General features: G+C 48.8%; 1 protein-coding gene across 3 annotated transcripts in view; it reads right to left on the reverse strand.

Moving 5' to 3' along the window:
• The window catches only part of CACNA1H (calcium voltage-gated channel subunit alpha1 H), a 156,835-nt gene that overhangs the window by 89,341 nt on the left and 46,207 nt on the right, over nt 1–21,287 (reverse strand). For all 3 annotated transcript variants that reach the window (XM_048495554.1, XM_048495555.1, XM_048495553.1), the window contains exons 5-6: nt 19,506–20,262; nt 15,358–15,773 (exon numbers count right to left, since the gene is read on the reverse strand). In XM_048495554.1, the coding sequence (XP_048351511.1) occupies nt 15,358–15,773; nt 19,506–20,262 (1,173 nt within the window). The remainder of the gene's footprint in view (nt 1–15,357; nt 15,774–19,505; nt 20,263–21,287) is intronic.

Consider the following 21,287-nt stretch of genomic DNA (forward strand, 5'->3'; position numbering starts at 1 on the left):
ATAAAATTAAAATTGCTAGATTCTGTGACAGTGCGAGAATCTACCAAGGGGCAGTCCTGATTTAGTGACGCACAACTAGTGGGGTGTAGTTGTTAAGAGCCAGTGTGGGGCAGAGGTGTAGTGGGTCAAACTCTTATCTGAAGAATCGGGTTTGATTCCCGACTCACTGGAAAAGTCACAGTTCTCTTGGAACATTTTCAGCCCACATGGAGGCAGGCAATGGCAAGCCACCTCAGACCGGGTCTTGCCTTGAAAACCCTAAGGGTTTTCGAAAGCAGAATTCTCATTTCTTGATAGCAAGAATAGGAAAGTTGATGATTTATGTTGTCAGAATGGAGCATATAAAAACAGGCAAAACATTATAACCCCCAACATAGATACGTCAGGCCCACAAGGGAGAGCAGGGAGCTCATAATTGGGTCCTGGTCCACCCATTTTTTGAGGGGGAGGGGCCTGTCATCTAGTCATGGCTCACCCACCCTGGGGGGAAAGGGAGGGGAGGAGGGGGAGAGGAGCTCATAATTGGATCCTGGTCCATCATGTAGACATGGCCCACTCACCCTGGGGGGGAAAGAAGGGGAGGAGAGGGAGAGGGGTTTTTCCTTTCTTTTTGTTTTAAAGATGGTGGGCCAAAGCAGTGTGAAAAATGCCCCCCCCATTTATAACAAACATTTAGAGAGACGGAAGCACCCAAAGCAGCTGGGGGGGGAGGTGAGACTGGGCAAGCTGGCTTTTGGCAGAGGGAAGAGGTCCCGGGCAAAGCTGTGCTCCCCGGCAACTCTGCCTGCTGTGGCTGCAAAACCAAATTAAATCAGTGCTAGGTGTGGTCTTGCTTGCCGTGGGGAGAAGAGACAGTGAAAGCGGGCCGTGTGGAAATACGTCCGTACAAGAAATCTCAGCGCGACACACATTTGCCCCCATCAATCAGCCATTAAACAATGTGACAAACCTTTCTCCTTTTGAGCACCGTGAAACCTGCTGAGTATGTTTACAACACAGTCCTGTGATCAAAGTTCAAATGATTTCTATGCTCACATGGGGGGCCCCGAGACCCCTCAAAGGCTCTCTCTCAAACATCGTAATTTCCCTGTTTTATTTAGCCCGAAGTTTCACAAATGCTGGCAGTTACTCGTGAACTGATTTGAGTGGGGGACAGATTAAACATATTACGTTGCACACAGGGGCTTTCATTTTCCCCTCCTCACGTCTGCTCTGTTTAACTGATGGATTACTGGTTTCCATATTAGATTCCCAAGGCTTACACGTGGCTAAGGAAGTAATCGCTCGATGAAAATCGTTTTTAAAAAGAGAGAGAGAAAAGAGATTAGTTCAGGTGGGATTAGGAAAGCCCTCCCCGTCCCATCCTGCCCCCCCTCCCAATTGCAGGAAATAGTTTAAATGGATTTAAAGTGCTTGCAATACATGCAAGGAGCCCGATCGATAATACAGTTAAGGGAAGAGATGCATTAGCTTTTAAGCGTTTAAAAAGAAAGCCCTGAGTAATTTAAAAAAATAGCCTGCGACTACACATTTTCAGCAGTGTGGTTCAGCATGTAGGACGGAAGCCGAGACCCCATAATTGGGGGTGTTGGAAGATGGAGGGCTGGTAATCTGTGTAAGGCTGAACACACTCAGACAAAGCTAACTTTAGAAAAGGAACTTTACTGATTTATGTTGCCCTAACTACAGGGTGTTGGAACTGAGGATTCTTGTCTTCAGTTCCAGTATTTAAACTATTTACAAAGACAGGCAGCAACCAATCAGCTCTTCCCCTCCTCCCAGCTCCTGGTCTCCCATTGGCTCTGAAGCTCTGGTGGAATGGAGCTTCTCAGTTTGTTTTCCCGCACTTTTGGGGAAAAGGCGGGAAGCAGTGCATGTTGGGAGTTGCCGCCCTGACAATCTGGAGAACCGGGTTTGATTCCCCGCTGTGGAGGCTGATCTGGTGAATCAGATTAGCTTGTGCACTCCAACACATGCCAGCTGGGTAACCTTGGGCTAGTCACAGTTCTTCGGAGCTCTCTCAGCCCCACCTACCTCACAGGGTTTTTGTTGGGGGTGGGGAAGGAGATTGTCAGCCCCTTTGAGTCTCCTTACAGGAGAGAAAGGGGGGATATAAATCCAACTTTTCTCCTCCTCTTCCTCCTCCTCCTCCTCTTTACGGTGCCCCTGGGCTTGTGGTCCTGATTGGTTTTCATACGGTAGCAGGTTCTAGCCATGGAAGCCTGCTGCGTGACCTTGGGCCAGCAGAACACTCTCCGCCTAGCCTACCTTGAAGGGTTGTGGTGAGGTTAAAATGGGGGAGGACAATGGAAGCAAAGCCCCATTTTGAGACTGGTACACCGATTCAGACAATGAGAAAAGAGTTCAGCACAATGATAGTAAGAACTTCCTGACTGTCAGGGCTGTTGGACAGTGGAACGCACTGCCTCGGACTGTGGTGGAGTCTCCTTCTTTGGAGGTTTTTGAAGGGAGGCTGGATGGCCGTCTGTCAGGAGTGCTTTGATTGTGTGTTCCTGCATGGCAGGGGGTTGGCCTGGATGGCCTTTGGGGACTCTTCCAAATCTAGGATTCTATTATTCTACCCCACAGCAAGACCAATGTTTCTAACCAAGATAGGGGACAGGTAGGAAATCCGGGTGGGGCGGACAGGCTCAGTGGCTCTGCATGTGGAAAGTCTCGGGTTCCATTCCCATCACCTCCACATAAACAAATCTCCTGCCCCTGGTGTTGGAAACGGATCCCAGAGAGCAGCGGCCAGCCTGAGGGGACGAAGCTCAGTTGCCCGGTGCAAGAAGTTGGCTCAGGATACGGCCCCCTTTCATAGGCGATCAAATCGTTTCCTTGCTGGGGGAGAGCCTGTTTTCTGAGCCCCTGAGCTGATGCATGTGGCTGGCAGGGCTGGCGACCTCTGGGCGGAGGCTGGAAACCTCTTGGGATCACGACATGTCTCCAGGTGACATGGATCAGTTCGTAAGGCTGTCAACCTCCAGGTGGTGTCTGGAGGTCACCTTCCATCAGTGGACTGCAGTCTACAGTGATAAGTTCCCCTGGAGAAAACATCTGCTTTAGAGGGTGGACTGTATGGCATTCTGTACTGTATGGGTGGACTGTATGGGATTCTACCCCACTTAATTCCCCCCCTATATCACACGCTCCTCAGTCCCCCCCCCCAGATCTCCAGGAATGTCCCAACCCGAAGCTAGCAACTCTAATTGTCGAGGCAACTGTGTGTGCCCCCCCCCCCCGCTGCAATAAACGACTCTGTCCTTTTTACAAGGAGCAGGTATTTTGAAAGTCCTGCACCAGGAAATATCTTCACTCCATCCGGGCGACTAACAGAGAGCTCAAAAGCGGTTTCTGTCCCCTCCACAAAGTGCAAATCTGCAAGAGCAAATTCTGTCCCCTCTGAAACGTCCCCAACGCGAGTCTTAATCAAGGAAGGAAAAATAGAGGCCCTGTCTCTGTTGCTGCTGAGATGATTCATGAGGGGTCGGAGAGACCCGTTCAGTTGGAGCCATTATTAATCTTGACAAATAGACTTTTTTGTGGAGATTTTCGCCGGTGAAGAGACATTTTGCAGCTCGGCAGCTCCAGGGATGGTACGTGCAGGACACAGCCGAGGAGAAACCCATTTCAACAGGATTCATCGGCTTAGCCTGGCTGGTCTGTCATGCCAGCATACGGATAGCTTTGGAGCAACTGGATTGGGGAGTCTGGCTGGCCCTTCGGAGAAGGGAAGGTCAACCGATGGGCTGCTTGCAAAAATGCAGAAGACTATTTCAGAGTTGAGAGTAATGCTTTTGGGCGACCAGTTGTGAAGCAATTTACCTACCATATATACTTGTGTATAAGTCGACCCAATTTACCTACCATATATACTTGTGTATAAGTCGGCACCTAATTTTACCACAAAAAACTGGGAAAACTTATTGACTCGAGTATTAAGTCTAGGGTGGGAAATGCAGCAGCTAATGTATACGTTTTAAAAATAAATTTAGATACTGGTAAATTTCAAAAATAAAAATAGATACGGTCGGGCGCTATTTGGGGGTCTCTGACACTGACCCCCCCGCATCTCACCAAATCCAAGGTCTCTGCCACTGACCTCTCCATCCCGCAGCTTGTCCAGCTCACCCAGGTCGACTGGCTATCACCCGCCAAGAGCCAAGGGCTGGCCGCCGCCGAGAAGATGGCAGAGGCAGACAAAGCAGCTGAAAGGGGGAAGGCAGAGAAGAAGGCAGGAGAGAGCAAAGATAGGAGAGGGGGAACACCACACAAGAATTAAGTGGGACCTTCACTCGGTATAAATCGAGGGAGGGCTTTTTTCAGCACAAAAAAATGTGCTGAAAAAGTAGACTTATACGCAAGTATATACGGTAATTGTATCCAGACAGGAGCAGCTGGAATATTAGACAGTCTGGTCAGTCTGTTCACAGAATAGGCTGCTGCCGCATGGAGGTTTTGTTTCATTTTGGCATCTAAACTTGAGTGAGATTTTTTTTAGTGTCCACACCATGTCATCTCTCAATCATACACTTTCCAGGTTTTCTTCTGCTTTGCTGTGATCTTCCCCAAACCAGGTTTGATATAATCCTCAGAGATGCAATTGTCCTCGGAGATGCTTTCAAGCAAGCCTTCGCCGACCTCCAAAGCACGTGTGGGAAGGGGAAAGAAGAGAAGCGCAAGGAGAAAGACTGTTCGGGCATGATGCATTCCAAGGACATCGCTGTGATTCATGGGTAGTGGGGAAAAGCATCAGGAGCAGCTACGTGCGACAGAAAACTACTCAAGGCAGAGGTTCAAAGATTGCGGGAGAATCTGACATCGGGGTGGAAGTGTGCAAGTGTGACGAAACCAGTGGAAGAGATTGGTTGACATGCCGTGATGTCACAGCGGGGTAGGGCTGACATCATAGTCGCTTGTGGCAAGCAAGCTAAACAACCTAGGAAAGGAAGGGGCAGAGTGTGGGGAAGAGGCAACAGGGACTAGGATGGGAGCCTCCTTATCAGCGACAGCAAAATCCGGACTGGTCTACTGCTGCATATTCAGCAGGAATATAAGGCCTTGAAGACTATCTTCAAGACTGTCTGGAAATGTTCACTGGTGAAAAAAACATGCAGCAAGCAGGACAGCTGACCGACGAGACAGAGGACACTTTGCCCATCTGAAAGTGGTTCCGTGCTGCCAGTTGACTTTAGGGGTGCTATTAAAGGATCTAGACTTCAAAGCCCAAAAGGTCTGGCACTGGAATTCTCTTTTGGGGCCGCACAGAATAATGCACTTTCAATCCACTTTCACAATTGTTTGCAAGTGGATTTTGCTATTCCGCACAGTAAAATCCTGCTGCAAAGTGCATTGAAAGGAGACTGAAAGGGCATCATTCGGCAAGTGTGGAATGGGCCTAGCCTCTGGGAGTCCTGGATTTGAATCCCTACTCTGCCACGGAAGATTGATTTTGGACCAGCCACCCGCTCTCAGCCCAAGCTAACTCACAGGGCGGCTGGGTTGATAACGTGGAGGGCAGGAGAATGAAGTTGTCAGTCACTTCGAGCCCTTACTGGGAAGAAAAGTGGAATATAAATGAAGTCCAGGAAGGAAGGAAGGAAGGAAGGAAGGAAGGAAGGAAGGAAGGAAGGAAGGAAGGAAGGAAGGAAGGAAGGAAGGAAAGGAAGGAAGGAAGGAAGGAAGGAAGGAAGGAAGGAAGGAAAAGGAAGGAAGGAAGCAAGGACGGAAGGAAGGAAGGAAAGGAAGGGACGGACGGACGGACGGGAAAGAAGAGGTAAAAGGAAGGAAGGAAAGAAGGAAGAGAGGAAAGGAACGGGGACGGACGGACGGACGGACGGACGGACGGACGGACGGACCCGGAGCGGAATGGGGCTGGCCCGGACAGAACGGGCCAGACCAGGGCCAGACGAATGAATGAGACGGTGAATGACAGAATGACAGTTTTATGCACCTGTGGTTTCCTTTGCATTGAGCGTATGTTCCCTTTGGATTGGATTCTCAGTTATGCACATCAGCTTATATGATGAGGAGTTATCTGATGTTGTTTTATTACAGTTCAGTTTTGTATTCTGGCACTTCGTTTTATGGTGTGTTTATAATTGTCTCATGTGAGGAGAAGGTATTTGATGCTGTTTTACTATTGTTCAATTTCGTATTCTGGTACTTTGTTTTATGATGTTTTTATGATTGTCTCATATGATGAGGAGTTATCTGATGTTGTTTTGCTACCGTTCAATTTTGTATTCCGGTACTTTGTTTTATGGTGTTTTGTCTGGTTTTTTTTATACGATGGGGTATTATTTGATGTTGTTTTTGTTGCAGTTTTCAATTTTGTAAGCTGCCCTGAGATATCCATATAGGGCAGGGTAAAAATGTAGTAAATAAATAAATAAACAAACAAACATTTATGCTGAAAAGGGAGGAACAAGAATTGGCACCGGAGAGCTGCAGCTCCGGCTTTCCGGCATTCTGTTTTATGTCCAGATGTTTAAAACAAGCCAGGAAACTAGTTGCCAGATGGGAACATGTATTTAACTGGCTCAAGAATTCCAACTCTAGGAATTAAAAATGTGGGGCATCTCTGATTTTCACCTTCTCTACATCCACAGAAGCCAAAGGCAAAATACTGCTATCATACCGAATATGGTGAGCCCGCAGGTGTCCAATGCCCAGGTATGTAGGGATGATGTTTTTGATATTAACATGTCCCCTCCGGCGGGCTACTGCTGTGAAAGTGGCATTGTATTGTACATGGAAAGCATGGCACTGAATAAAAATTCTGTGGCGTGCAATTAGAAAGCACTTGGCTGCCTGGGACGCAAAAATGATGCTTCATTTACAAAGGGGAGAAAGAATTGACACTATAAGAAATCAAGAGCTGTCTGAATTTCATGCGACATTTTTCTTTTTCCCTTCCCCCAAACCGTTTGACACGGTTTCCCTGCTTCCTTTTTTTTTGGCGTTTTCCCAGACAAGACCGACACAACTATAAATATTACATTTTTTTTCTTGAATAACCGTAAAGGATTTCCTTGCGCTTAACAAACGAGCACGGAAACTGAAATAAGTGGGGAACAAGCGACGTTCACCATACCCTGCGATGTTTCTTCCACTGGGAGAAATTTAGAAGTCTTAGAAACAAATGTTCCTTCACATTATTAGATTTTACAGCATGGCTTGAAACAGATCCAGTTCCATAGAATCATAGAATCATAGAGTTGGAAGAGACCCCCAAGGGCCATCAAGTCCAACCCCCTGCCATGCAGGAACACACAATCAAAGCACTCCCGACATATGCTCATCCAGCCTCTGTTTAAAAACCTCCCAAGAAGGAGACTCCACCACTCTCTGAAACAGGGAATTCCACTGTTGAACAGCCCTGACGGTCAGGAAGTTCTTCCTAATGTTCGGGTGGAATCCATTTTCCTTCACCTTGAACTCATCACTCCTGGTCCTAGTCTCTGAGGCAGCAGAAAACAAGCTTGCTCCCTCTTCGACATGACGTCCCTTCAAATATTTAAACATGGCTATCATGTCGCCCTTAACCTCCTCTTCTCCAGACGAAATATCCCCAGCTCCCTAAGCCTCCCTTCGTAGGGCATGGACTCCAGACCTTTTACCATTTTGGTTGCCCCCCTCTGGACACGCTCCAGTCAATCCGTATCCCTCCCAAACTGCGGTGCCCAGAACTGTACACAATATTCCAGGTGAGGTCTAACCAATGCAGAAAATTACATCCCAGTTTCTGACAACGTGACTTTACGATGCACATACGCACAAGTCTGGGACCCACTTGCCATGTGGGGGAATCACGCTGGCCCGTTCCCTCTCTCCCTCGATTATCATCTTTGCCCTCTGTTGTCGAAGTGCTGGGTTGGAGGCTGAGAAAGATTTTGGGAGAGGACTGTGCCGGAGCCAAATTTCCTTGCAACAGTGCAGATGGGGCTTTGGCTCTTGAAACAACCCCCAAAACGGTTGGTCTCTTAGGTGCAATCCTTCTGGTGCGAAATGGAGATAGCCTTTTTCCAGTAGTGTAGTGCCAAGGGGATGGGGATGGGGCATGATGCACCGGGCAAGTATCAGTGCGAGGGCGTGGCGGGGGTGTGGCAGCGCAGGGCGCATGCGTGCCCTGGGCGCTGTTCCCCCTCGCTATGGCTCTACCCCTTTCTGTCAAAGGTCAAAAAGGGTTGCTGTGCCTCCTCAATTTTTGAGCAACGAGCACTTTCCCTCTCCTGGTACCAGTTCCAGATCTGAGAGTGCTCTGTATCTCCGGCTTTGGGAACAGTAGCCCGGGGCTTCCCTGACAGAAATGGATCACGGAGACAGGCTGTGTTTTCTCCTGCTTTGACTCTCACCCACCAGCCCGAGGCAAAGCCCCAGAGGACCACTTTCTGATCTCCATCTGCTTCGACGCGAGGCACTTAGAAGGAAAATCGGCTCAAACAGCTCAGATGTTTGTTAGCCGGCTTGTTTGCAAGCTAAGCTGCGGTTTTAGGCACTCCGTCACATACAGAGGCATCGGAGGGACTTGGCTTGGAAATTCCTGCTTTTTGCTCACAGCTTGGAGATAAACTGATGGCAGCAAAGGCGGCCAGTGTTCTGTTCCTCTTGGGCTCGAGCAACAGCAGAAAATCTTGCAGCGATCTGGGCTTGCAAACGCTAACAGCTCGGGAAATGCACCCCTCCACAAAACCTTGGAGGCCATGACGAGAATTTGGCCCGAGTCAAAACGAGTCAGTGCCTTTTGGGAAAAGCCACTGATGCGGTCAAAACACACTTCTTCCTTCTGACCATTTGTCAGACGATTTCAGTGATGTCATCCCGCGGGCAGTTCTGATTGGCTTCCTGTGTTGTGATGTCGTCAAGATCTCTGAGTGGCCCCTGTTTGGGGGAGATGGCTGAAGGGAGTCATCCGGGACGGAAAAGCAGGCAGGGTTGGAGACCAGGCAGGGGGAATTGAGTCTGAAAAGGGCTGTAGCCACCGGGCAAAACAATTCCACGGGGCAAAAAAGTGAATGCCCCTTTAAAACGTCTCCATTTCTACTTCCTCGTAGTCAGTATTCCCAGACTCCAAATCAAAATTCAGAACTCAGCACAGACCTAATCAGAACACAATTATGCTGCGGTTTCACAGACAAACTCCATGGAAACCCAAGGACGTTTTTCTTGGACGTCTTCCCAGAGCTCCTCTCTGCACGATATCTAATCCAGTCTAAACCATCTATTTTACTCATTTGGGGTTCCACCCTATTGTACTGGTTGGGCTGAAGGAGGTCACCAGTGTCTTTTTTTCACAAAACCAACCCTGCAAAGAAAAATGTAGCATGGAACCAATTTCGCTGGAGGAATGCTGTTTTGAAATCCATTCCTCCAAATAGCTTTGAATTTCCCCGTGCAGTGCTTACAACCGTGGTGGCGAACCTTTGGCACTCCAGAAGTTATGGACTACAATTCCCATTCAGCCCCTGCCAGCATGGCCAATTGGTCATGCTGGCAGGGGCTGATGGGAATTGTAGTCCATAACATCTGGAGTGCCAAAGGTTCGCCACCACTGGCTTACAAGATCTTCATTCCATGTGCTACAGTTATGCGCTCCGCCTCTGCTATTATTAGTTAAGAGTGGCAGATTCTTATCAGGAGAACAGGATTCAACCCCCCCTGCTCCTCCACATGAAGCCTGCCGGATGACCTTGAACCAGTCACAGTTCTCTCAGAACTCTTTCAGCCCACGCAGAGGTGGGAAATGTCAAACCACCTCCCAATGTCTCTTGCTTTGAAAACCCCATGGGCTTGATGGCCCTTTCTGTCACCACCAAGGGGGTGGGGGAACTCCCACAAGACACAAAAAACTCCAAATCAGGTCAAGAGCTGTCAAATCCAATGGTTTGCCTCCAACAGCAATTGTCCCCAGAGGCTCACCTCCAACATTTAGTAGCCAGACTCTCAACTCACAAAAGACACATAGGCCAATTACGCATAAAGCATCTGCTGTGCAGTGGGGGCAAATGTGTGCCCCCGCAAGATTTCTTGTACAGACGTATTTCCTCAAGGCCCACTTTCACTGACTGTTCCCCCCGCAGCAAGCCAGACTATTTCTAGCATGACTTTAATCCTGCTTCACAGCCAGAGTTGCTGGCGAGCACAACTTTGGCCCGCACCACTTCGCCAAAGGCCAGATCACCAAGTCTCAGCCTCCCACACCCTCTCCTCTGCCTCTGTAAATGCTTGTGTTGATACATGGTTAGGAACAATTCAAGCGGGGACTCTTTCTGGCTCCGCCCCACCTCCCCTGCTCCTACCCTCCCCAATGGTCGGGAAAGCATTTTTCTGGACAAGCTTCTATTTTAAAAACAAGGCTCTCTCATTGGCTTTTGCAAAGGAACAACACAAGCCAGGGCTCTCTCTGGCTCCGCCCCGCCTCCCCGGCTCTACTTCCACCCTGCCTGATGATCGGGAGGGCTTTTTACAACTTTATTTCAAACAAGACTATATTTTTAAGCAATTTTCCTGGCAGGTTTCTTGTGGAGGAGTGGGGAAGCAAATCCGGTTGACCAGATAAAAGTCTGCAGCTCATGTATAGTAGTGGGGAATCGAACCAGGTTCTCCAGATTAGAGTCCACCTGCTCTCAACCACTATGCTACATCCGGTGTGAGAGGAAACCTCCTCACACAAGGGAAGAGCGCTGCTGCTTGTGGAATGCATCTGCAGGCCCAAAGACAGGGATGCCTCTAACCTTATAAATCGCGTCGCCATCTATCAAAGTTAGGCTTAGGAAATGGCAGCTAATCTGGAGAAAATAGTAGTCTGCGTGCTCTGAATTGGATGGCCCAGGGTGACCCAGTCTCAACAGGTCTTGGAAGCTAAGCAGGGTCGGGCCTAGTTAGTACTTGGGTGGGAGACCCCCAGGGAAGCCTGGGGTCCACTACGCAGAGGCAGGTGATGGCAAACCCCCTCTGTTTGTCCCTTTTTTTGGAAACAGTACCAGGTCGCCATCAATCACAGCATTTCTCCCACCAGTAGACCACGTAATCGCCTGGGGGGGTTGTGTGGTTTCGGGCTGTACGGCCATGTTCTAGTAGCATTTTCTCCGGACAATTCTCCTGAGGATCCTCTGAAGATGCCAGCCACAGATGCAGGCAAAACGTCAGGAGATAATGTTACTAGAACATGGACATACAGCCCGGAAACCACACCAACACCCCAGTGATTCCGGCCGTGAAAGGCTTCGACAAGACACGTAATCATTTTTTGTCCGAAGGGAGTGTCTTGCTCACAAATGGTCAGAACAAAAGGAAACAAGAAGAACTGGTTCAGCTTGCAATTCTTAGCAGCAGACGAGTGATCGGAATGCTTTAGAATAAAGATCTTTGAGGCCACAGGTCAAACTGCGGTAATTTGCTCATGTTCCGAACAGGAGATTGGAAAGCATTAGTGGATATAAAGTTCTGCAGAGGAGGTGGTCAGGGATTGTTATAAGTTGTCACTCAAACAGCAATTTCCTTTGTAAAATTTGGCTATTTTTTATTACTGTTTTTTTTAAACTCTGCATGCTATTTATTATCTTCAATAGAAAACCTAAACAATTACAGAAAGGAATCTGAGATGATTCCAGGCGTACTTCAGAGAATGACTCGTAGCCTTCTTTAGGGCTTGGAGGAGCCAGTGCAGCAAACCGGTTTTGCTTCCAGCGCTAAACTCTGCAAGTTACCCAGTATGGATTATTTCTTTCTTTCAAAGTGCGCTGTAAAAGGGAGAGGAGCAGTGGTGGGATCCAAAAATTTTAGTAACAGGTTCCTATGGTGGTGGGATTCAAACTGTGGTGTAGCGCCAATGGGGCTGGGCGGGGCATGATGGGGGTGTGGCCGGGCATTCTGGGGGCGGGGCATTCCTGGGCGGGGCTGTTGCAAGGACGCAGCTGCTGTGCCGGTCCCTGGGTGGGAAACAAATGCAGGCGCAGGCTGCCACGCACGCCGGTGCACCTCCTGCTAGACTGCTTCAAGTTTTGCACGCTACTGCTGAGAGGAGGGGCAAAAATCACATGGTAAAATCACCAATCACCAATTAGTAACCCCCTCTCGGCACACACAAATAATTAGTAACCTACTCTTGGGAACCTGTGAGAACCTGCTGGATCCCACCTCTGGAGAGGAGGTCCAGAAAGCACTCACAACATTTGAGGGCCCCTTCCGCACATGCAGAATAAAGCACTTTTAATCCACTTTCACAATTGTTTGCAATACTTCGCACAGTAAAATCCAGCTGCAAAATGCATTGAAAATGCCATATTCTGCATGTGCGGAAGAGCCTTTGTCTATCCCCCAGATTTAACTGTTCTTCTGAGAAAAGTGAGAAGACGAAAATCCAAGAAGCTTCTCCCATCTGGATTCTCAACTTGTCAGCTCCAGCAACGAGTCACGTCTTTTCATCCCGACCAGGCAAGCGGGACGTCGCGTCCTCCCCTTTCTGAGCATTTCTTGACATCCCGCCGTTCTCAGTATTACTGTGAACAGTACGATTACTCCTCCCTTCTCTAAACACTTTTTAAAAAGACACTGGAGAGAGGTTTTCAAGCCAGGGAAATCAGGGTTTGTCTGACAGTCAAGATAAGAGAATGTCTGGAACGGGGCCAAGGTGGTTCAGACGTGCTTCATTTGTAAACCATCTGCCTAATTCTTGGTATTTGTTGTAATCTGGTGAGAAGTCTACATAAATTGTTCCCTGCCAGGTCTGTCCCAATGAAAGTACAGAAGTACACCGAGGCCCCTTCCACACAGCAAATGCAGAATGGGTTAGAGGACGCGTTCACATGCATCTGTGCAGGCAGCGATTGGAGCCCAAGGAAAAAATCTGGGTTGCTGTCGGGCCTTTGCACGGAGACGCGTCTCTCTTTTTCAATTCACTTCCCACTGATGTGTAGCTACGCAGGCATGCATGAATGATCCCCCCACAGCCATGCCCCTCCTTCCTGGTCATGATGCCAAGCAGGCGGGACATTTCGGATTTTTGAAAACATTACCTCTGCTACGCCGCCAATTTTGGTGGCGTTCAATGCATAAGGACATTGAGGCTTATGTCAAGGGGTGCCCTGTTTATGCTGAAGCCAAATCCATTCCAGGAAAAACCCACGGGTTGTTGCAGCCTATCCCTCCTGCTGACCGTCCGTGGCAGGTTATTTCCATGGATTTTATCACGGATCTCCCAGAGAGCCAGGGCAATACTGTGCTGTGGGTGGTAGTGGACCTGTTTTCTAAACAAGCTCACTTTATACCTTGTTCCACTATCCCTGCCGCCCCCAAGTTGGCGAAACTGTTTATTCATCACATCTATAGATTGCACTCTGCTCCGACTAAGATAATTTCGGACAGGGGTCCTCAATTTGTCTCCAAGTTTTGGAAAGCACTCCTGGCTCTCTTGGGGGTTGAATCTGCTTTATCTTCTCCTTATCACGTGCAATCTGACAGCCAATCAGAATGTACGAACCAGATTTTTAGAGCAATACCTGCGGTGCTATACTAACTATCACCAGAATAATTGGGCGGACTTGCTGTCTTTTGCCGAATATGGGTACAATAATGCTGTGCATAGCAGAACCCAGAAAACCTGCTTTGAGATCGTCTCTGGACGTTCGGCCCCACCTTTTCCTCTTTGGGGCTCGAACCCGGTACAGCCTCCTGAACTTAATGACTGGATCCAAACTATTGTTAAGAGCTGGGACTCGATTGGAATAGCTCTCCGCAAAGCCCAGGAGTCCCAGAAAATACAAGCGGATAAACATCGGGTTTCATTCCCTTTGCACATAAATGACTGGGTGTATCTTTCCACTAAGAACCTCAGGGATGTTCACAAATATTCCAAACTTGGGAAAAAGTTTATTGGTCCCTTTAAGATTGTACAAGTAATCAATAATGTAACTGCTAAACTTGACTTGCCAAAGTCACTCAGCAGTATTCATCCTGTGTTCCATTCCAGCTTGCTCCAAAGGGTTCCAGATTTTGGTGCCTGGCACTGTCCCCCGGAATGCCCTTGATGCTATCCTCGATTCCCGCATGCGCCGTCAGCATTTACAATATCTTGTTTCATGTGTGGGGTTTTCTACAGGTCATGATCAGTGGGTCTATGCTACGGATGTCCATGCCCCCATTTTGGTTACTGCTTTCCATAAGGCTTTTGCTGACAAACCAGGGGGAGAAGGTTCTTAGGAGAGGCGGAATGTCAGGATGTTATTATTGTGTGCACTGTCCTTGAATCATTCTCGTCTGTCAGCCCTGGCTATCTGCCTAGGCAGGGGATTTTTGCTTACACGTTATCTCTGCTTGCCTGTGTGAAACTATGTACTGTTTAATTTCTTGTGGCGGGAAAGAGGGTTGCTACTGTGTTAAAGCTATTATCAAAGTTCTGAGTCTCTCAGAACTCGCATTGCCTGTATTCGACTATGACTGCCAGTACAATAAAGAACTGAGAACGGTTACTTTTGCCTGGGCTCTACTAGTTCGTTACAACAGGATGCTGGAAGATAGGGACTTGTGTTTTGATTCCACCAAGCCGATGTTATCGGGATAACCCTCCAAGATCCAGTTAGGAAGGATAAGCCGGCTTGGTTATCAGTCCCAGTTCTGTTATGCAGCTGTCTGAAAGGAGGGCAACCAAAATGGTAAAAGAGAGGCTTAGGGAGAGAGGCTTAGGGAGCTGGGGATATTTAGTCTGGAGAAGTGTAGTTTAATGCGTGACATGATAGCCATGTTTCAATATTCAAAGGGATGTTGTGTTAAAGATACTTGTTTCCTGCAGCTGCAGAGACTCAGACAAGGAATAATGGACAAAGACAAAGAACTTCCTGATGGTCAGGGCTGTTTGACAGTTGAATCAACAGCCTTGGAGGGTGGCGGAGTCTCCTTTTTTGGAGGTTTTTAAGCAGAGACTGGATAGCCATCTGTTTGGAGTGCTTTGATGGTGTATTCCTGCCTGTCAGGGGTTGGACTGGATGACCCTTGGGGTCTCTTCCAACTCTACGATTTTATGATTCTATGAGATTTTCAAGGGGGAAGGTCACCAGGTGAACTGGCTGTTGTGGGTTTTCTGGGCTGTGGTCTGTTATGTTTGCTCCTAACATTTGCCCATATCTATGACTGGAATCTTCAGAGGCATGTCATGGTAAATGGGTTTCTCTCTGTGGCACATATCTTATGGCAGGAAAAATGTTAGGTGCCACAACCACTAGACCAGGGCAACACGGCCCGGAAAACCCACAACTGCCAGTTGGTCCTAGCTGCAGAAGCCTTCTCCAGTGAACTTTGCTCAGATACTTCATCCCGTTCGTGAGAAAACGGACTGATCCGATTCGGGCCACCTACCTGCTCGTGATACTCGATGCCCATGCTCAATGTGTTGATCAAGATGGCGATCATGATGCCGCGGTTGAAATACTTGCTTTCCACGATCCTCTTCAGTTTGTCCCCAAAGGCCTTCCACAGCCGGCAGACTCGGCTCCTCTCTTTCGGTTTCTTCTTCTTTTTCTTCTTCTTGTTCCGCTGCTGCTGGATCTGGTCTCTCTGGTCCCCATGCTTCACGTCCTGGGTGAACTCATAAACTCCGGTGTCACCGTCAGACTCGTAGCTGTCCGATTCGCTGAATTTGAACTCGGGGTCATCCAAGATGCTGGCGCAATACGGGCAGTTCTGCAGGTCGCAGTTCGACAGGCTGGCCTGCGGGCTGGGCAACGGAGAGGGCATGTTCAAACCAGATAATCTGCTGCTCGCCCGGCAAAGACCTGCAATGCGAAGAAGTTATTGTAGGTCATTTATCTAATCAATTTGTATCCCAGCCTTCCCCAACTTCACAGTGATACCAATTACTAATTTGCATATTTAGCAAAGGCTCATGGGTATGTTGTTGAAATGCTCACCATAACTTGGTGAGCTAAAATCAGGACTGGCCACGTCCTTGATCTCGAGGCAGCCAGGGTGCGGGGCTTATGGAGGCCCAACTCTGTAAGCTCTGCAGGTGGGCGGGATGTTCTGCTCTCCTGGGCTTTTGGGGGAGGGGGGTGCTTGAAGGATGTTTGACTGCTGGCTGAAAAAAGCTAGCTCCGGGCTCCATGCCTCCCTCCGGAAGGCTGATCACATGGGGGCTGATTTTGCACCCCCATGTGACCAGATGGCAAGGGGCCTAGAGACATGGGTTACCCCATGTTGCCGGGCAGATACGCCACTGTTTAGTACCCTAGAATACTATTCATCCAGCCCAGAGTACCTAGGAATCTCAACCAAGTCATCCTAAATCTTGATTTCAACTCGTTTCCCCCATTCATTTATGCTACTTTTGTAAGTTTGGCTGCTGTGGGTTTTATTTATTTATTTATTATTTATTTATTATTTATATACCGCCCCATCCCCTAAGGGCTCTGGGCAGTGAACAACAAGTGTTACAAAACAGTAATAACAATAGCAGTAAAATTAATATAATTAACATCATTAAAATATAAAATTACAGCGTTCCACATACATCACTTGGCGTCCAGCATTAAAACTATCAATAAAAACCCTCCCGGAGAGGATTGTGTGGCCGTAGTCTGGTAGTTTTTGCTCCTAAAGTTTCACCTGCATCTATGGTCTGACATCTTCAAAGGCACGTCACAGTAAGATGCGTTTGTCTCCAAGGCACAGAGAGAAACACATCTAAAGATTCCAGCCATATATGAAGGTGAAACAGGAGCAAAAACTACCAAACCAAGGCTAGAGTACTAGAATTACCAGACCACCACCACACCGTTTGGAAAACTCACAACAGTCAGTTGATTCCAGTCATGAAAACCTTTGACAAACATTTCATAAGATTGTTCACCATTCCTTTTTGGGTAGCAAGCAAGGCTGTTACCAGACTCACCCATGGTGTTTCGTGTGGGGGCCCCCTGTTTTACGACAGCGGGGTCTCTACTCACCCTGCCAACCCATAGAGGGTGCCTAGCAGTACAGTGCAAAATGGGGACCCCATTCTTGCATTGGCTGAGTGTACCCACAAGGACACAAAAAACCCTGTCTGGACATGACCTCGCCCACATCTGCTTTGAAAAGCACCTATTTCACACCCTTCCTGAAAGAATTAAGAAAGCACAATGACCCAGCCCTGGAGAGCGTTCCTATCTTAAACCCTGGATTACACAATTCTCCAGTGTAATGCGCTTGCCCCAAGTGTACCTGCCTGGTGTAGTTGTAACCCAATACCTTTTTTTTAATTAACCTCTCACTAACGACTGCCTCATTGGCATTGTTCAATAGCTGTAATTCTATCAGCTACCTTCCCCCTTTCAGGCACTCCCAAGCTTGGCCTATTAAGCTAATGCATCAACCTATTAGATTAATGACCCAACACTTAATATTGATGTCTGCCGCTTGTCTTTCCCTGAAAAGGCAATATTTGTCTTTGCCTGGAAGATTAAGGGCCACTCTGCATAAACTGGAGGGTCCATTTTCCCTATTAGTAGCTCCTTCTCCCAGTATTCATTGTTCAATATCTCTGGGCACCCCTTTGTCTGTGATATTGTTCTGCAATGAATTGTTCTCCTATCAGAGCTTAGCGCTAGTCACTCAACTGTGTTTATTGGACCATTCCACTCCAAGATCAGTATAACCCTTACTCCCCAATTCCCTCACCTCTTCCAGACCTATCCACTCAACACTGCTTATATCCTAGGACTGTGTGTGTGTGTTCTGCTGCTTTGATTATTGTGTGTTTGTGTGCCCCCATTACCCCTTAATAAAATTTTATTTGCTCTCCTGCGGAATTTTCTTGCCGAAGCTGATTTCAGTCAACATAGGCAACCAAGAACTGAAGCTTACCTGACCTTTTGCTGAGCTGAGAGTCTGCTCTCGCTAATTCTCCACTCTAAAATGGAGAGACTCCCGCCATTTTGGGTAACAACGCAAAAGAGTACAGGAGCAATTCCACAATTTTATGAATGCCATAAATATGTCCCCTTCATCCCGGATCACCTCTGCCTTCTCTGTCCTCTGAACATCCCTTTCCAACCTCAGATTATTTTCAGCGGATGTTTTAAGGACACCATCCCTACAGATGTGGCCAGATGTTTGCGGTTATGCCTAAACCGACTTCCTTTCCCCCAAACATAACATTTCGCTTTTGATGAAGCCACACGGGGTTCTTGAGACATCTCCCTCTTTCCTTTGTTGCTGGTAATGTTTGCAATTTTGCCATCAGGAACGCCTAGCTTCAGAAACCTCCCTCCATTTTGGTTTCCTTTCTCTGACAGATTATCTAGATGTTGAACCTTTCCCGCCTTACGGCAGTGCAAACATGCACAGCCTGAAAAAACCTCAGAAGCTGGAGAAGAGCAATTGGACGTGATTTCCCGTTGCTGGAGGCGGGTCTGTGACCAGAATAGAGCTGTACCCCTCCCAAATCAGAATAAATTATGCAAAGCAGTCCCATTTGGGGAATACATTATGCAAAATCAGAGGATTGGATACAATTTCTGTTCAATTTAGATGTGAAACCTCCGGGGATGCATCATCTAGCGCAGCAATTCTCAACTAGGGAGGCCCAGGGACAGCAGTTCCAGATGGTGAGACCTGGTTCTTAGGTTGATTCTGCCCAGCAAATATATAATGAGTGGCAGTCATTATAAAGGAATCTGTTTTCCTTTTTCCCGTTCACATGTGTTGCGTGCAGATGGCCACTGGAGCCCTTGGAAACAATCCAGGGCGCTTTTGCGCCTTCTCGTGGAGACGCTTATTTCTTTTTTATTTCCTGCAACACATGCGTAGCTACGCAGGCATGCAGAAATGAATCCCCGCAGCCATGCCGATCGTCCCACAATCCAGCTGCGTCTGCATAGCTGCACATGTGCAACACACAAAATAAAGAAAAAGGGGTCTCCCCGCAACAGCTGGGCAACGGCAGCCAGATTCTCCACGATTGTGGACGGCACGGTGGAAGGGACTTCCCACCTGGCCATTTGCGCAGCAGCATCTTCAACTGGGATTTTGCTAAAGGATTGCTGGTTTAGCGATCTTTGAAAATCCCAGGTTGAGGAAAATAAAATGGGGCAGGCTTGTTTGGGGGCGGGACCTGTGTGAAGTGTCCCCCCAAATGGTTTGTATTGCTCCCTACACCCATTATATTTGCCCTGTGCATAATCTACCTTAGACACAGGCCTCTAAAGCTGCTTGCTCTGCCCATACACTGTGGGAAAGGTGAATTGCATAACCTGTGACATTCATGAAACGTCTGCACGACAGGGGCATAGTGAGGGGGAACTGCGCCCTCCGCACCCGCCATGCCACACCCCTCCCACCCCACCACGCCCTGGAACACCCCTGTCCTGCCCCGCCCACACACTGTCCACACCCTGCCACGCCCGGGGCGCACCCGGGGCAAAACACCCCACCCATCCCCCTGGCAGCTACACCACTGTTGCACAGATACTAGGCATGAACCCCCTTTGCCCACCACAACCTCAGAGAAACACCGAGGAACGTCTTACCACATTCTCCTACCAAATGATGGAGCTTGCTGTAAGAATCCACATTCAAGTGAACCGGGCTGCTGACCACGGCCACGGGAGTGCCGCTTCCGCTGCCACCATTTCTCTTGCCTTTAGATGCCAACGCGACCCCAGCCAGGGAAGGCAAGATGGTCGGGTAGTTCATGTTGCCACGGCTGGTGAGCTTGACGCTTGCCGAGACGTTGGAAGACTTGCATTTCACCTGGGTCCCTTCCAGGTGGCAGTCGGCGTGGTAAATGCTGCGGACGGACTCCGAATCCGGAGCCAAGGAGCTCCGGCGGTTAGGGGACAATGGCGGAAGCATGAGCTGGCTTCCGGGTCTCATGACCTTCAGCTCCAGGTCGCAGATCCCCGGGGTCGCGTGTGGCCCTTGGGGGCTCCCGTTGCTGATGTGGTAGTGGTGGTGGTGGTGGTGGTGGATCAGGTGGTGGATGGAAGTGATGCGCTTTTGGCTCGGGCGGACTTGTGCGTTGGGGTCAACCTTCTTCCGCCGCTTGCTCTGCCAGTTGCTGTAGAGCCGCAACGTCCGCCGTTTCACTTTCCTGAAAATGTGGCAGATGTACTTGAGGAGTTCCTCGTAACAGCTCCCCGGCTCGGAGAAGCTGGCGATTGTGCTGTCGTTCGAGAGGTAACGGGCCCGCTGCTCCTTCATCAGCTGGTTCTCCCGCTGTTTTGTTTCAGAAAACTGTGTTGCTATCACAACCAGGCACAAGTTAATCATGAAGAAAGAACCGACCTGGGGGAAACCCAAAAGGAAACCAATCAGATGTCGCCCAGAGCTACGTGCGGGTCTGAAACGGAGACTTGTTTTCCTGGCCTTTGGAACTGGAAAACTGAACAAATATTCCGAGGACAAAAAAAACCCCATCTCCCTTTAAAACACGTAGAAGTTCAGTTGGATGGTCCTTTCTTTTGCGATCCCACTAAAATGCCCACTCTAATATTAAGAGAAGAGGCAACTAAGGGGGGACGTGATAGACGTTTATAGAATTATGCCTGGGGTGGAGGAAGAAGAAGAAGAAGAAGAAGAAGAAGAAGAAGAAGAAGAAGAAGAAGAAGAAGAAGAAGAAGAAGAAGAAGAAGAAGAAGAAGAAGAAGAAGAAGAAGAGGAGGAGGAGGAGGAGGAGGAGGAGGAGGAGGAGGAGGAGGAGTTTGGATTTATATCCCCCCCTTTCTCTCCTGAAGGAGACTCAAAGGGGGCTCACAATCTCCTTGCCCTTCCCCCCTCACAACAAACACCCTGTGAGGTAGGTGGGGCTGAGAGAGCTCCGAGAAGCTGTGACTAGCCCAAGGTCACCCAGCTGGCGTGTGTGGGAGTGCACAGGCTAATCTGAATTCCTCAGATAAGCCTCCACAGCTCAGGCGGCAGAGCTGGGAATCAAACCCGGTTCCTCCAGATTAGATACACGAGCTCTTAACCTCCACTGAGGAGTTTGGATGTATATCCCCCCCCTTTCTCTCCTACAAGGAGACTCAAAGGGGCTGACAATCTCCTTTTCCTTCCCCCACCTCACAACAAACACCCTGTGAGGTAGGTGGGGCTGAGAGAGCTCCACCCCTGGGAACACCCCAGTCTGCCCTTAACCCGCACTGCCGTCCCATCATGCCCTGAACTTTTGGGTTCTGCGGCAGCAGGGATGCAGGACACGCAGCCGTCAACGTGTCTGCCCCCTCTGCTGGGATAAGTGTCCCCAGGAGGGCAAAAGTCAGGATGCTCCCACAAGCCCTTTCGGCCTCTCCCCTTTGGCTGGGGCTGCAAGT

This window comes from Sphaerodactylus townsendi, linkage group LG04 (genome assembly GCF_021028975.2).
Source record: "Sphaerodactylus townsendi isolate TG3544 linkage group LG04, MPM_Stown_v2.3, whole genome shotgun sequence".
Taxonomy (NCBI): Eukaryota; Metazoa; Chordata; class Lepidosauria; order Squamata; family Sphaerodactylidae; genus Sphaerodactylus; species Sphaerodactylus townsendi.